Raw genomic sequence first — 12,857 nt, forward strand, 5'->3', positions numbered from 1 at the left:
CCTTGATAAGAGAAACTAAATGCATGATTATTTTTGCTCTGATCGTGTTAACGACAAACAAAAATACCATTTTGGTGTAGGATACATATAAAATTACTTTTGAAATTTTCGAGCAATTTGACCTACGCTGAGCGAAGTTAAATTCATTCAAAAGTGGGGCGAAAATTTAACATTTTCCTACTGGTGCACAAATTTGCATAACAAATAAACAATGCAAACATCACGTGGACATGTCAACATTACATGCAAAAAAGAGGTTTATAGTAGTCAGTTACATTATTGACCAAGATGTCTTTGCTACTGTAGTGTAAGAGCAAGACAACCAAACTTGTCCGAATGTGTGAAATTTGACCGAAATCGCCGTGTTTCATGCAGTGCCACCTTAACAATATATTTGATATAGACTGAAAGATTCAACCGTCGGGCAGAGCTCCTGCACACGCCATGCCTTATTTTAAAAGTGATTAAATATACAAATGGGATTTAGAGTCAATCAGTACTAATTCTTACATGTAGTACGATAAGAATGCCTGCGAAATCATAACAAAATGACGTCGTTTCTGCATTTCGAGCGATGTTGGCCAACTGATAAAATCCCCAATTGGCTTACGTCAATGGATTAGCATGAGCAGAGCGCCCGCACACGACTGAATCTTTCAGTCTAGTACCAGTTTAATAGGCGTTGTTTGGGTGAGGGCTGGGAATTAAACTATTAACTTTAACAAAGCAGTTTTTTTGACAAAACACGATTGGAACTAATTTGGGATAATTGGATTGGAAACATTTCTCAAGAATTTTAGAAATTTGTCGAATATTACACCATATTTGCTTACCATCTCTAAGATTTTATTCAAAATTTACGATGCTGTTGAAATGTTATGAGTAAGAATCAGTGCATGATAGTATCTAATGCAATATTGTTCAAAACATATGAACAATATTCAAATTTGAATGAAAATATGAGAGTTGTCTGTAGTTTCTTCATTTCTGAAACAATAGTAATAATCTCAGTTTGTCACTTTTCCTCGACCAAAATGAAGCTTTTCGATTGATTCACAGTTAAGTCAGTCAGGGTCATTTAAAATGTGCCCTGACTCAATTTAATGTTTATGAAGCCTTAAATTCAGAAAAAAAGTCGGGGGCATTTCAAAAGTGCCCTGACTCAAAAGTCGTCAAGTAGTGAAATTTTAAGCATTTGTCTAATTTCTTTAGTACATTTACACAAAAATGAACTTTTTCCATGAAAATGAGTCCGATGAAAGAGTTATGCAATAATCGTTGTGTTTTCGTTGTTTTGTTCGATGAGAACAATATTCCAAATTTTACACTATTCAATAATTTTGTAAAATTTCAGCTGTAAAAATTTCGATTTCGTTACATTTCCTTTATAATTACTCTCATCCAATTTTCCCAAATTAGTTCCAATCGTGTTACAATGAACTGGACTAAGGGAACATTCGCTTTTCACGGGGGGGGGGGGGTGTTGACTTTAACAAAGAAGTTGTTTTGTTTTTCTTTTGGGGGGGGGGGGTTCCGATCTGTTATATGAATGAATGGTGGGAAGGGGAGTCAATTTTTACGCAGATTGTATGGAATTGTTGCAAAAGACACCAGAAGTGATCAAAACTTCAATTCTCCCCTGTAATTTTAATTCGGGGTGTAACATATCGCGACCTAGATGTCTTGAAAAGTCACCGATACAACAAGAATAGCATTCTTGACATTAAAACGCACGCCAAATTAAAGATAATGCTCAAATGTCCAGTATTCTGCTTGCCAATGTAGCCTATACTGTGGAATAACCGTTGTTATTGTTGATAATTAAATTCTGGTCCGGACTAGATTACACTTTCAACAATAACAATGCAGATTGTACTCATATGAGGTGTGTTGATGATCAAAATATTTTTTCATTCAATAATTTCTGTTTCGAAATACGTTTTGAAGAAAAGGCTATTGCCATTACCAAGACACGTATCGAAGCCACCGAATTATGTGAAAAACGAAAATCTGACAAAAATCGGCGTCCTTGGTTACTCGCCCCCTTAATAAATCGCTCTGATTTACTTTTGGTTTCGAATTCAGTCTCAGACAAATTCAGATTTTTGTTCGAGTGACCGAATGTAACTTTGCATTTTGAAGTCTAGTTATTTTTGCTGCTTTTGAGTCATAAATTTACCTACTTGCAATTAAAAATAAATGCAAGGCATTGCTGCATATTTAGTTTGTATTGATATTGCCAGTGCATCTTGGAAAGAATCGTTTTGTCAAAATTTTGAAGAAATTGTATGTTGAAAACAAACAACCGATGGACTCCACTATCATAAGTTGCAGAAATGGTGAGGTGACTTGATAACAGGAATAGTATGCAGGTTGTGATGACCAGCTACATATTTGCACCCAACTGACGTGTGTAAAGTAACTTTTAGATGTCTGGAGATGTTTAAATGTTATTACTTCAGGACAATTTGATTACAGTTTGACTGAATTGAGTTTTATTATAAAACAGGTAAAATGCCCCAGACGACAAGTATGCAAATTTCACCACATTTTGAACAAACCTGACTAAGGTCAACCCTACGAAGTTGCATGCGAACTTTCAAAGCATAGGGATGTCATTTCTGAGATGTTCTTAATTTTTTTTCGAAAAATAGAAACCCCTTCCAATCCTGCGACGCGTTATTTTAATGCCAAAAATGGATATTTGACGTTTCAATTACGCGCGGATCGTTCGATATCAATAAAAATATGTTATTTCCCGAGCGTATACGATCGTTTCCGATTTTAACTCGAAATACCCCGAAGGTTCGATTTTGTGTTTAACGCTATCCTAGTGAGTGACGTGAGCGGGTACACTGCATTCTCCATGCCAGGGGGGGGGGGGATGTGCACGACGTGATTGGCTTAAAATATTGGTTAATTTGCATAATATGAATAATTCATGAGTAATAAAATCTCGATTTTTTCTCAGAATTTCTTCTAATTATTTTGAATTTCACTCCAGATTCCAATTGCAAGTACTTGGGACACAACCAACACGAAATTGTAGAGTTGTTTTCATGTTAACCCTCCTTTTCAGATTGGCCGATTACGTTGTACGACGATGAAGAGATGTTGATAACATGCAGTTTTCTACTTTATTTTAATACCGCAAGTCTCAATACTGAAGTATGTTGTAGACAAATTGTCAGATTTCCGTCTAAAATGATTGCTCCAAATTGCTCCACCCTTATTTAGTCGCCCCTGATGTCTAAAGTTACCTAATAATATGCAATTTCGGCAACGTAAAGTACTTCTACTATACTACGTCTCGTGCGCCCAAGTTCGAATCAGGCGACCGTGACGTAAGATGACAACATTGCCGTCCGTGTGGTCACGAGCTCCGGGCCGTTGGCCAAAGTACAAAAATGAGCAAAAAATGAGTAAGAGTAAAGATTTACGGAGCTCTTCTGATGGAAAGAGTCTCGGACGGAGAGCAAAGTCAAGGAAAGTCTAGGCAGAAACCGCAATGCTGGAGTTTGCACAACATATTTTCACTTTGGCCTACGACAACCCGGAAGTTTTCACTACGACGTATCGCGACGGACTGACGGTACATGCGTTCGATCAACGCAATAACGCCCTCTCGTGCACATCCCCCTTGCTCCATGCAGAGTTCTTATCGCGCACTGTGTGTTCGATTCGAACGCGCGAGAAGAACGCATATGTACATGTACCCCCTAGCTTCGTTGACAACGGCCACTGTGCCGAACGTTCGATGTTCGGAAACTGCATATAGGTGGGCCACCAGAATTCAAATTTTTCGACACGTTTTTATTGATATCGCACGATCCGGGCGTAGTAGAAATGTCAAATTTCGACCTTTGGCATTAAAATAATGCGTTTTAAAACTAATACAAAGTGGGACTGCCACTTTAAGAACCTGCATAATAAATTTCAGAGCAATCTGAGTTTCAGACAAAATGATTTTGACCACAAACAGCAAAAGCTTTCCCCACCCAAAATATATTTCACCACAATTTGTACGGTACTAAGGCCATTCTAAGGTAGCTGCATACTGAATTTCAAAGCAATTTGACCAGGGGTTTCAGAGAAGACGATGAATGTTGACAGACAGTCCACCTATCTGATAACCTCCGCATCACTGACAGTGGAGCTCTAATGGTTACGCATTGAAGACTAAAGGATCATTTGTACTTATACGTATGTACTCGATTATACAATGAAATCAATTAATGGCGTCGCTGAGAATGTTCATCTACTTTCAGTGTCTCAAACCCGAAATTAACTTCAGCGACATCGTTTTGTCCACCAGAGGGCGTCCTACGCCTGCCCTTGTCGACAAGATTCATAATTTAGCATCAGCCTATATAGAGTTTAAAGGGGCTTCAAAGTTCATCTAGAATTTTAGATCACATTTTCATCAGTGATGCCCCTAAGCCGTAAATAGCATTTGTTACTTGACAAGACACGATGACACATTACTGATTGTGACTTTGCTAAATTTGAAGTTGCCAGGGCCTTGTCATCAGCCTGTTATTAAGACTCTAATGCAAAGAAGTCATACGCTAACAAGAAAATGAGAATATACTCATCTTTAATGCAACTTTGAAGAGATATAAAGTACAGTAAGTGTCTCACTATATGCAAAAGAATGCAATTCTTTAATACATTCCGTGTGACATAATTGCAGACTACACGTATATAGTGAAGTTATCCACTAGTTTTGAAATGTTCATAGTTTCAGTTTTTGATAACTTAGTCAGCATGATTGACGACAACAATAAATTGTGGCAAGCTCATTGATAAAGAATGATTATGTAATCACTACTCATCTCAGTATTTTTTTATCCACTTTGTGTTTTTCTGAAAGTATTGCATGGTTAACACTGATCATTCACAGCAGTTTTTGTTCAACAACATATTCCTGGAACCTCCATAATTTTTCCTTCCCCAAAACTTGAAAAAAGTCCACAATTGCAAAGGTTATGTTGCAACACTTGCACGTCTCTGAATATTTCTCCAATTTACATTTCTATTTGTGAAGATCAATTCTAGCCAGGCAATCCCATTCACTGTTATGTTCATCATATCTACTGATAAAATCATTGGGCTTTGAAAAGTCAGTGAAAATACTGGCAACTACTGGTATGTAGTATACAGGATGTGCTCAATTCCAAGATAAACTTGGCAAGATGACAACATGAATACTTCAACAACAAGAACTTGAAAACAGTGTATAATAATAGTAACACAACATTGACAACTTGAAAAAAATGTGAATCACTTCTATAACACTTAAGACGATATCGAAGGATTCAAATTGCTAAACAACGTTTGCTAAGGATAATTTTCAAAATAAATGAACATGCAAAGATTCGTTGATTTTTTCTTAATCAGAAAAAATAAACAACACCACATGAAAGAACCGGGTTCTATGCGCGTGACGTCAGAAATATGCAAATGACAACAAAAGTATTTCAAACCCTATCAGCTCCAACAAATTTGCACAGAATTTTCCAAAACTTCAGAATTTAATACATGAAATACCTGCTGATAGCCCCTAGCATGGATTAGGCTGTCTGTTCAGGCAGGAGCAATATTTGAAATGATGAATATTCGCTGTTTAATTTTATGAAATTTTGAAGGGTATTATGGCAATATCTCATAAACGATAATGAAGTTTTACAAAAGCATGCTTATCTATATTCTCCTTATTGACTTCAATAATTCTACCAAATATGGACTGAATTGATTGAAAATTGAGAGTTGAAAGGTTTTGAAAATTTTCAAAATATCAGGAGCATAAAATCCATAGAAAACAACGGAACAGTAAGATTTTGTACTTGCATGTGTGCGCCTTTAGAAGGTTTCTATCTTTAGCAACGCATGAGTTCCTTAAATCCTTCAGTATCGCCTTAACACTGACAAAGTTTTTTTTCAGTCAGTAATTCAAAGCTAACACCGGAACATAAATTTCCAGGTTTGACACAGCATAAAAAATTCCTCCATATATGAAAGCCATCTTGGACCCTTACACTATCAGATTCACATATGTTTACTGATTTCTGGTTTCAACAAAATCATCACTAGAATCATCATCTATTTCCACTACATGTGGGTGTGACTCTGTCTGAAACCTTTGGGCCAATGCAGCGGACAGTGTCTCTTCGGAGGACACATCATATCCTCCCTCATCTGCCAAATGATCTATACCACGCACGTGAGGAGGATTCTCTGGAATTGGTTCTCTACACTGGGGGCAGGACTCTAATGGCAGCACGCACTTCATACAGCCAATAATCCTGTTACAGGTTCCAGGACAGAAGTACAGAGGGAAATCGGGTTTGTCAAGACAAATCATGCACGATATTCCAAGTATATTGTCGGATGTCGAACTACCTGCGTGTGTTCCAGATGTAGACTGTAAAATACAATAATTTATTACTTTATTAGATCACGAAGAACCGTCTATTCCATACACAGAGCAGAAATTCAGCTAAAGTTACTTCCCAACATGATACATTCAAAGATTTTATTTTGATTACAGCATTTGAAAAAATGTCTGTTAAGCTATACTTCCATAGCCTAGGCATACATCACGAAATGTTACATGTGTCGATACATGTATTTTTAAACATGATCAAAATATGTGAGGTTTTATATGGAGTGTCTAAGAGTCGCAAAAATGAAGACAAACGGCCAGTTCCAAGTACGCTAACCTTAACCATTTCGGGTACCAATGAATTCAGTATAACACACAGAGCCAATTTCTAATTTCGATTTTCTGTTAACATTGATAACTAGAAGTTTGTCATTGAGGTCGCTTTCTTACTCGGGAAACCAACACTACATTCAGTATTTTACCCAATTCACAATTCCCATTTGCTGTATTGATTAGAAATACGGTTGGCTGACAAGTTGCTGTGCTGAAGTTCGTGTTATTCTTAAGGTAAAATGTACCTTGATTATTTCGTTATCTGAAAAGTTTCTTGATACAGTTTAACATGTACACAAACAAATATCTCCAGCAAGTTTAATTGAATTTACAGCAGGAGTTGTTAAATTCATTGAATATGCAAATAAGCTATTAATTAACAAAAGGCTGCTCAATGTCACATCAAAAGCCAGGTGTCTGTCATAAACACCCAGAAACAAACTGACCACGGAATGTCTGAGACATCTGCATGAACGTACACCCTATCTGACATGGTAAAGTATATGGTCAAAGTCAGTTATTTTCAGATTCAGATCAAGAGTAAATTTATTCCAAAAGTCCAGAGGTGCTCATACATGCAAGTCTATGGAGAGTGAAACTAAAACTTCCTCTAACATGGCCAAATTTAATCGCATTTTGAAACAATTGACGTGCATCTGTATGGGGTAGGGTACTATCCTAGTACAAACTTTGAAAGAAATTGACCCAGACCATGTCTGAGATATCTGTGTGAAAAGACGCATGCATGCATGCACGCACAGACAGAAGGCACTCTATAAGTCCCCTCGGACAACTAAAAATAGTGGGGAAAACGTCACATCACGGACAAAATTCTTTTTTTTTTTGGATGGTTTTATACTATTGTGAGTAAAATGTGTTGAACTAGAACTCTTGCCTAATAGAGGGCGCTTTTCTTCAAAATATAGCCGGGTGACCCTATATTGTTTTTTATGAACAACCACCTTAGGCAATATACAGTCAATAGCTGAAATTTTTAGACGAATCTGGGAAACTTAGATTTCAAGGTGCATACTTCCTTAATTCAGAATACAAGATATGAACTGAATATGCTCACGTGTTTTGAAAAATAAGTAATACACAAGAGAATGTAAGTAAATATGAAGTACAGCATCTTCTATTGCAGTATAATTTGATAATGCTCAATGCATTACAGTACAGAGATATCTGTCAACTCTATACCAGTAGCAGGTTTAATCACATTCGGTAAAGTAGTTTCCGAGTCATGTCACTAATTGCAAAACTTCTTTAATATGCAAATGAGCAGTTAGTTAATTGTACACTGTAAAATGCTTCACAGTAAAGTCAGATGTCTATTAGATCTGTACCAGTGGCAGGTTTCATTGAATTTGGTGCAGTAGTTTCCGAGTTACGTCTCTAATTACAAAACTTCATTAAATATGCAAATGAGCAGTTATTTGATTTCACACTATATAATGCTTCGCAGTACAGTCAGATGTCTATTAGATCTGTACCAGTGGCAGGTTTCATCAAATTTGGTGCAGCAGTTTCTGAGCTATGTCTCTAATTACAAAACTTCATTAAATATGCAAATGAGCAGTTAGTTAACTTTACAGTGCACAATGCTTCACAGTACAGTCAGATGTCTATAAGACCTTTACCAGTAGCAGGTTTCATCGAATTTGGTGCAGTAGTTTCTGAGTTATGTCCCTAATTATAGAACTTCATTAAATATGCAAATGAGCAGTTAGTTTACTTTACAGTCCACAATGCTTCACAGTACAGTCAGATGTCTACAAGATCGTTACTAGTAGCAGGTTTCATCAAATTTGGTGCAGTAGTTTCCGAGTTATATCGCTAATTACAAAAGTTCATTAAATATGCAAATGAGCAGATTATTGACATGACACTTATAACACATCATAATGTTATGAGACTGACATCAGTATGAAGTTTCTTGAACTTTTGTGCAGTAGTTCTTGATATATGTCAACACTGTCATTTATGTCTCCATAGGAAACCCATTATATCAAAAAATTAAATCTTTGATAATTTCATTAATATGCAAGCCACACCCACCAAAACCTTTTCAGTTCTTGCCATTTGTGATCTGAACCTGTGTACCAAATTTGGCTTAAATCTGTTCAGCCGTTCTTGAGATATCGTGTATACAGACAGACAGACAGACAGACATTGCTGAAACATTAGCTCACGTGTGTGACCCACGTGAGCTAAAAATCCTAGGCTAAAGAGAACAAATTCAAGATATGAAATTTGGTCCAATTTTAATGTAAATGGTAAAGCGAATGTTGACATTTAGCCTACGCATATTTCTACATTTATTCTTTGATTTCAGTGTGAAAAAATGGTTGGCCAAATAATGTCACGAATTTTTTCCCTCGGTATTAAAGTACAATGTACAAGTGTGCCAGAAAATGTGTAGCACATTGTCGGCTATTAATCTCGCTAAAGGACTTACGTGTAACTGCCTCTTGACAGACTCCAAAACTGTTCTTATGTCATCTAGCTCGCTGGACTTTCTTTTGTTGCCTCCACTGCGCTGTAGTTTCAAAACCTCGAAGTCCGAGACAGAAATGACGTAAAGTTTCCTTGCGCTACTCCAGTACGATAGCTCTATATCGGAAAAAAATTAAAAAATCAATTGTACAAATAAACACACATACTATACGAAGTGGGCTCGGGTATACCGCAGATATTTTGCTTGCAGTCTAACGCTGCGTAACGGTGAATCGGTCCAATATTACCTACGCTTATAACTTCAGGAAGTCTTCGCAAAAAGTATGCATACTTCACTAGGAATAACTCGGAATAATGTCTTCCAAAGCTGCCCTAGAGTAAAAAAATGCGATTTTCAATACTTACTTTGTGTAGCCTGAGTTTCTCTCAGTGGGATGTAATTCCTGTCAAGCATTTTCAGGTTTTCATCCAAACCCAACTCGCCTTTCAGCTTTTCACAAACAACATTTATTCCGCAGGAACTTGCTGTTACTGAGACGGGATTACCTCAGTGTCTTTCAAAACCATTTCTTCAAACTGCAGATATGTTACTGCCTTAGTTACACTGGACTCTTGACGTCGATTTTGCGAACTTGTGCTTGCCCCGATGTTAGCCAAGGTGCCGGGTGGCGGTACCCCTCCTTGTCTTGACGACTGAGGTCGCTGGTAAAACATGTTTGCCGGTGGTGTACCAGTTTCAGTGTTGTTACTGTTACTAGTAACTGTCGTGGCTGGGAGATTGTGTCGACTCGGACTTGACGATCCACTCGTCGGTATTATCCCCCGAACTTCATATGTTGTGTCAAGCTCCGATTCAGGAATTTCAAATAGGCCCGCCTCCGTTTGCCAATGCACCTTTCGCCCAGAGTCAGTTGTTTCGTCGGAAACGAGATACATTTCCTCTCATTAAATGTGTTCCCGGTCAAAACGTTTAATCTCGATGTGTGGAGGGGAAGTGGGAGCTGCAACACCTCACCCCCGATACGAACTTTTACCGACATGACGATCGCACAGAGGTTTCGATTCAAATGATCCGTGTTACGACAAACTTTGATCCGATCTCGAGTCCCACCAGAGGCGTTGCCTATACGACAGGATCCCCGTGGAAACTTTTCGTCCAATCACATCATTTTTCTCCAGCTGTCATTCCAGATTACTAATCATCGAACATTGTAGCAAATATTTTGTAAAGAAATGTGAGAAAACGGACTCAATGGCACACCTTCCGGTCTGAGGATTCCCACGACCTCGCGCGTTTCCAAACAGGCTAAGGGGCGGACCATTTAATATCTTGGGGTGGTTGTATCATAGACCCAAGGGTCTATGATTGTATGTAAGATTTTGGGGAAAAAATGCTTGACGTAAAAAACTCAGATGTAAAACTAAAGCTTAATATATCCTCGGTACTACTATGCAAGGTGGAGACAAACGAAGGGAAAATCTACAAAAACAAAATCTGCCCATGGAAAAAGTGTGTGGAAAAAAATCCGTCCAAACTTATAAGTTATAGGGGTTTGCAAAATTTTGATAAAATGGTTACATTTAGTACGGATTTTATAAAAAAAGTTACAAATTATGATTGCTTGGGTTCAAGTACTTTGTGTCACGTATACACCTAAACCATATCGGGTCAAGGACCCATGAAGTGATATTGAAAATGGGTCAGTAGAAATCATGCTGAGCCAATTTCTAATTTCTAATTTTGATTTGCTGTTCAACATCGCTCAACTAGAAGTTTAGTCGTTGAGGTCGCTATTCATTCTCGGAAAAATCAACACTTAATTCAGTATTGTACCTAATTCGTAATTCACATTTGCCGTATTGATTAAAAATAAGGTTGGCCGACAATGATACCTCGAAGAACGTGTTATTCTTAATTCAGAAATAGAATACTAACAGAACAAAGTCAAGATAGAAATCTGGTCCAATTTTAATGTAAATGGTTAAGCGAACGGATGAAATATTGAATTTTGCCCATATTTCTACTTTCATTCTTTGATTTCATTGTGAAAAAATGGTTGGCCGAATAATGTCACGGATTCTAAAGGTCTAACTGCACGTTGCCAACACAGTTTTAAAGAAATATTTTTCATCTAAGATGAAATGGAACCCCCCCCCCCCCCTCATACTATATATTTTCAAAAAAGCAGATAATCTAAGTTTAACATGGTACCGATAATTAACACGAAACTTTGGTATAATAACCAAAAATTAATTTGAATCCAAAACCTGATACATTTTTTTCTTATAAATGTTCTACGAAAAATGGAACAACAGTATACGTAGAAAAATGCCTATCCCAACCGTTTTAGATTTATGACAAGGGGCAAGTATACCAACGGATATCTCAATATCGTTAGAAAAACACTTATCACCAGGCATAACCAATACCAAATCATCGTACATGAATTTTTGCGTACATTCTAACTTTCATTTAACAATGTCATATTAAGTTTGGATGTCAATACATTTTGGTCAGTATTTTACGTCTATTCTTTTGTCACAGTAGACTAAAGAGAATGTTCTAGTTTTCTGCAATCTTCCGTTCCTTTTCCACTCAGATGGTCCGCACATGATTGCAGCATTTAGCGTTATCAACATCCCAGCAGAAAAACGGTAGGATAGTATAATTAAGTCCAACATATCTCAAATCACAGAATCGGTATATGCGTCTGAGACTCTAGTCCCTTTTGCTATGGCAAGGTTGAGTAAAGTACAAGAAAGATACCGACTTGCCATACATTAAACCTTTCTCCGTTTGAAACGGTAATGTTTGCTGATAAAATTGTTAGCTTGTTTACAAATCGGAAGAACGATTTTTTCATTGTCTTATGTTAACAAATCAACAAAATTAGTTTGTCATTATTGAGTGGTCATTACATGTAACAAAAAGTTTGGGTTCATATGTTGCATGCAGAATGTATTTTGGATTGACTTTGTTAGTCATACTACAAATGTCGTTATGTTACGCCTTTATATAATATACTTCAAATATGTGTGTCATTGATCAAAGTTTGTCTAATTTTACTTTTAAATGTAATTTCTTTGCAGATTTTGTATTCACAAGACTCGCTTTGGCGTGAAATAGGTTCAGCATGACAAGTTATGAGAGTTTCAAACCGCACCAGTGCACTAACTATGACAAACCACAGAATATGCGTATTCCTTCGTATCCAGCGGAGGACGGACTATATCTCGACGATAATATGGAAGCCCTTAGCAAAGGTAATTCTTTAAAAACACAGGAATACGATTGAATTTTCTTGCTGTCTATGTGGGACTCATTTTGGCACCATTTTACAAGTGGTATAGCCACAAACTGATGACGTCAAAATCGCCGTACACAAAACACAGACGCCCCGTAATTGCGGCACTGACTAACTAATAAGGTTAAAATAATATAAATTTGCACTTTCTTCAAATCACTGTCACAATCTCCGACTGCTTAGTTTTTGTATCGGGTGAAGTACAGTGGGGCCAGGAATCGGGGTAAGCTGACCAAATTGTCGGAACGGAGCGAGCAAAGCGAGCGGAGTCACGACAATTTGGTCACCTAACCCCAATTTCTGGCTCCCACTGTGCTTCACCCGACACAAAATCAAGCAAATGAAGACCATCACAGACTTTTTAGGGTTAGGGTTAG

At 37.4% G+C, this 12,857-nt stretch overlaps 1 protein-coding gene across 1 annotated transcript; it reads right to left on the minus strand.

Moving 5' to 3' along the window:
• Positions 1 to 5,433: 5,433 nt before the first annotated feature.
• LOC139124648 (uncharacterized) lies at positions 5,434 to 9,710 on the minus strand. The gene is made up of 3 exons (XM_070690774.1): positions 9,581 to 9,710; positions 9,177 to 9,331; positions 5,434 to 6,424 (listed from the first exon to the last, which is right to left on the minus strand). Exons 1-3 carry the CDS (start codon positions 9,627 to 9,629, stop codon positions 6,059 to 6,061), a joined length of 570 nt encoding a protein of 189 aa, XP_070546875.1. The 5' UTR covers positions 9,630 to 9,710; the 3' UTR covers positions 5,434 to 6,058.
• Between the last annotated feature and the right edge of the window lie 3,147 nt (positions 9,711 to 12,857).

The sequence above is a fragment of the Ptychodera flava genome, assembly GCF_041260155.1.
Source record: "Ptychodera flava strain L36383 chromosome 23 unlocalized genomic scaffold, AS_Pfla_20210202 Scaffold_24__1_contigs__length_23054250_pilon, whole genome shotgun sequence".
Taxonomy (NCBI): domain Eukaryota; kingdom Metazoa; phylum Hemichordata; class Enteropneusta; family Ptychoderidae; genus Ptychodera; species Ptychodera flava.

Excerpts from the sequence above, each read along its gene's own strand:
- LOC139124648 (XM_070690774.1), bottom strand. The coding sequence starts at position 9,629 with ATGCTTGACAGGAATTACATCCCACTGAGAGAAACTCAGGCTACACAA. Across the intron at positions 9,332-9,580 it reads AGAAACTCAGGCTACACAAA|AGCTATCGTACTGGAGTAGC; the intron begins GTAAGTATTGAA and ends TTTCCGATATAG. Across the intron at positions 6,425-9,176 it reads CTGTCAAGAGGCAGTTACAC|TCTACATCTGGAACACACGC; the intron begins GTAAGTCCTTTA and ends TGTATTTTACAG.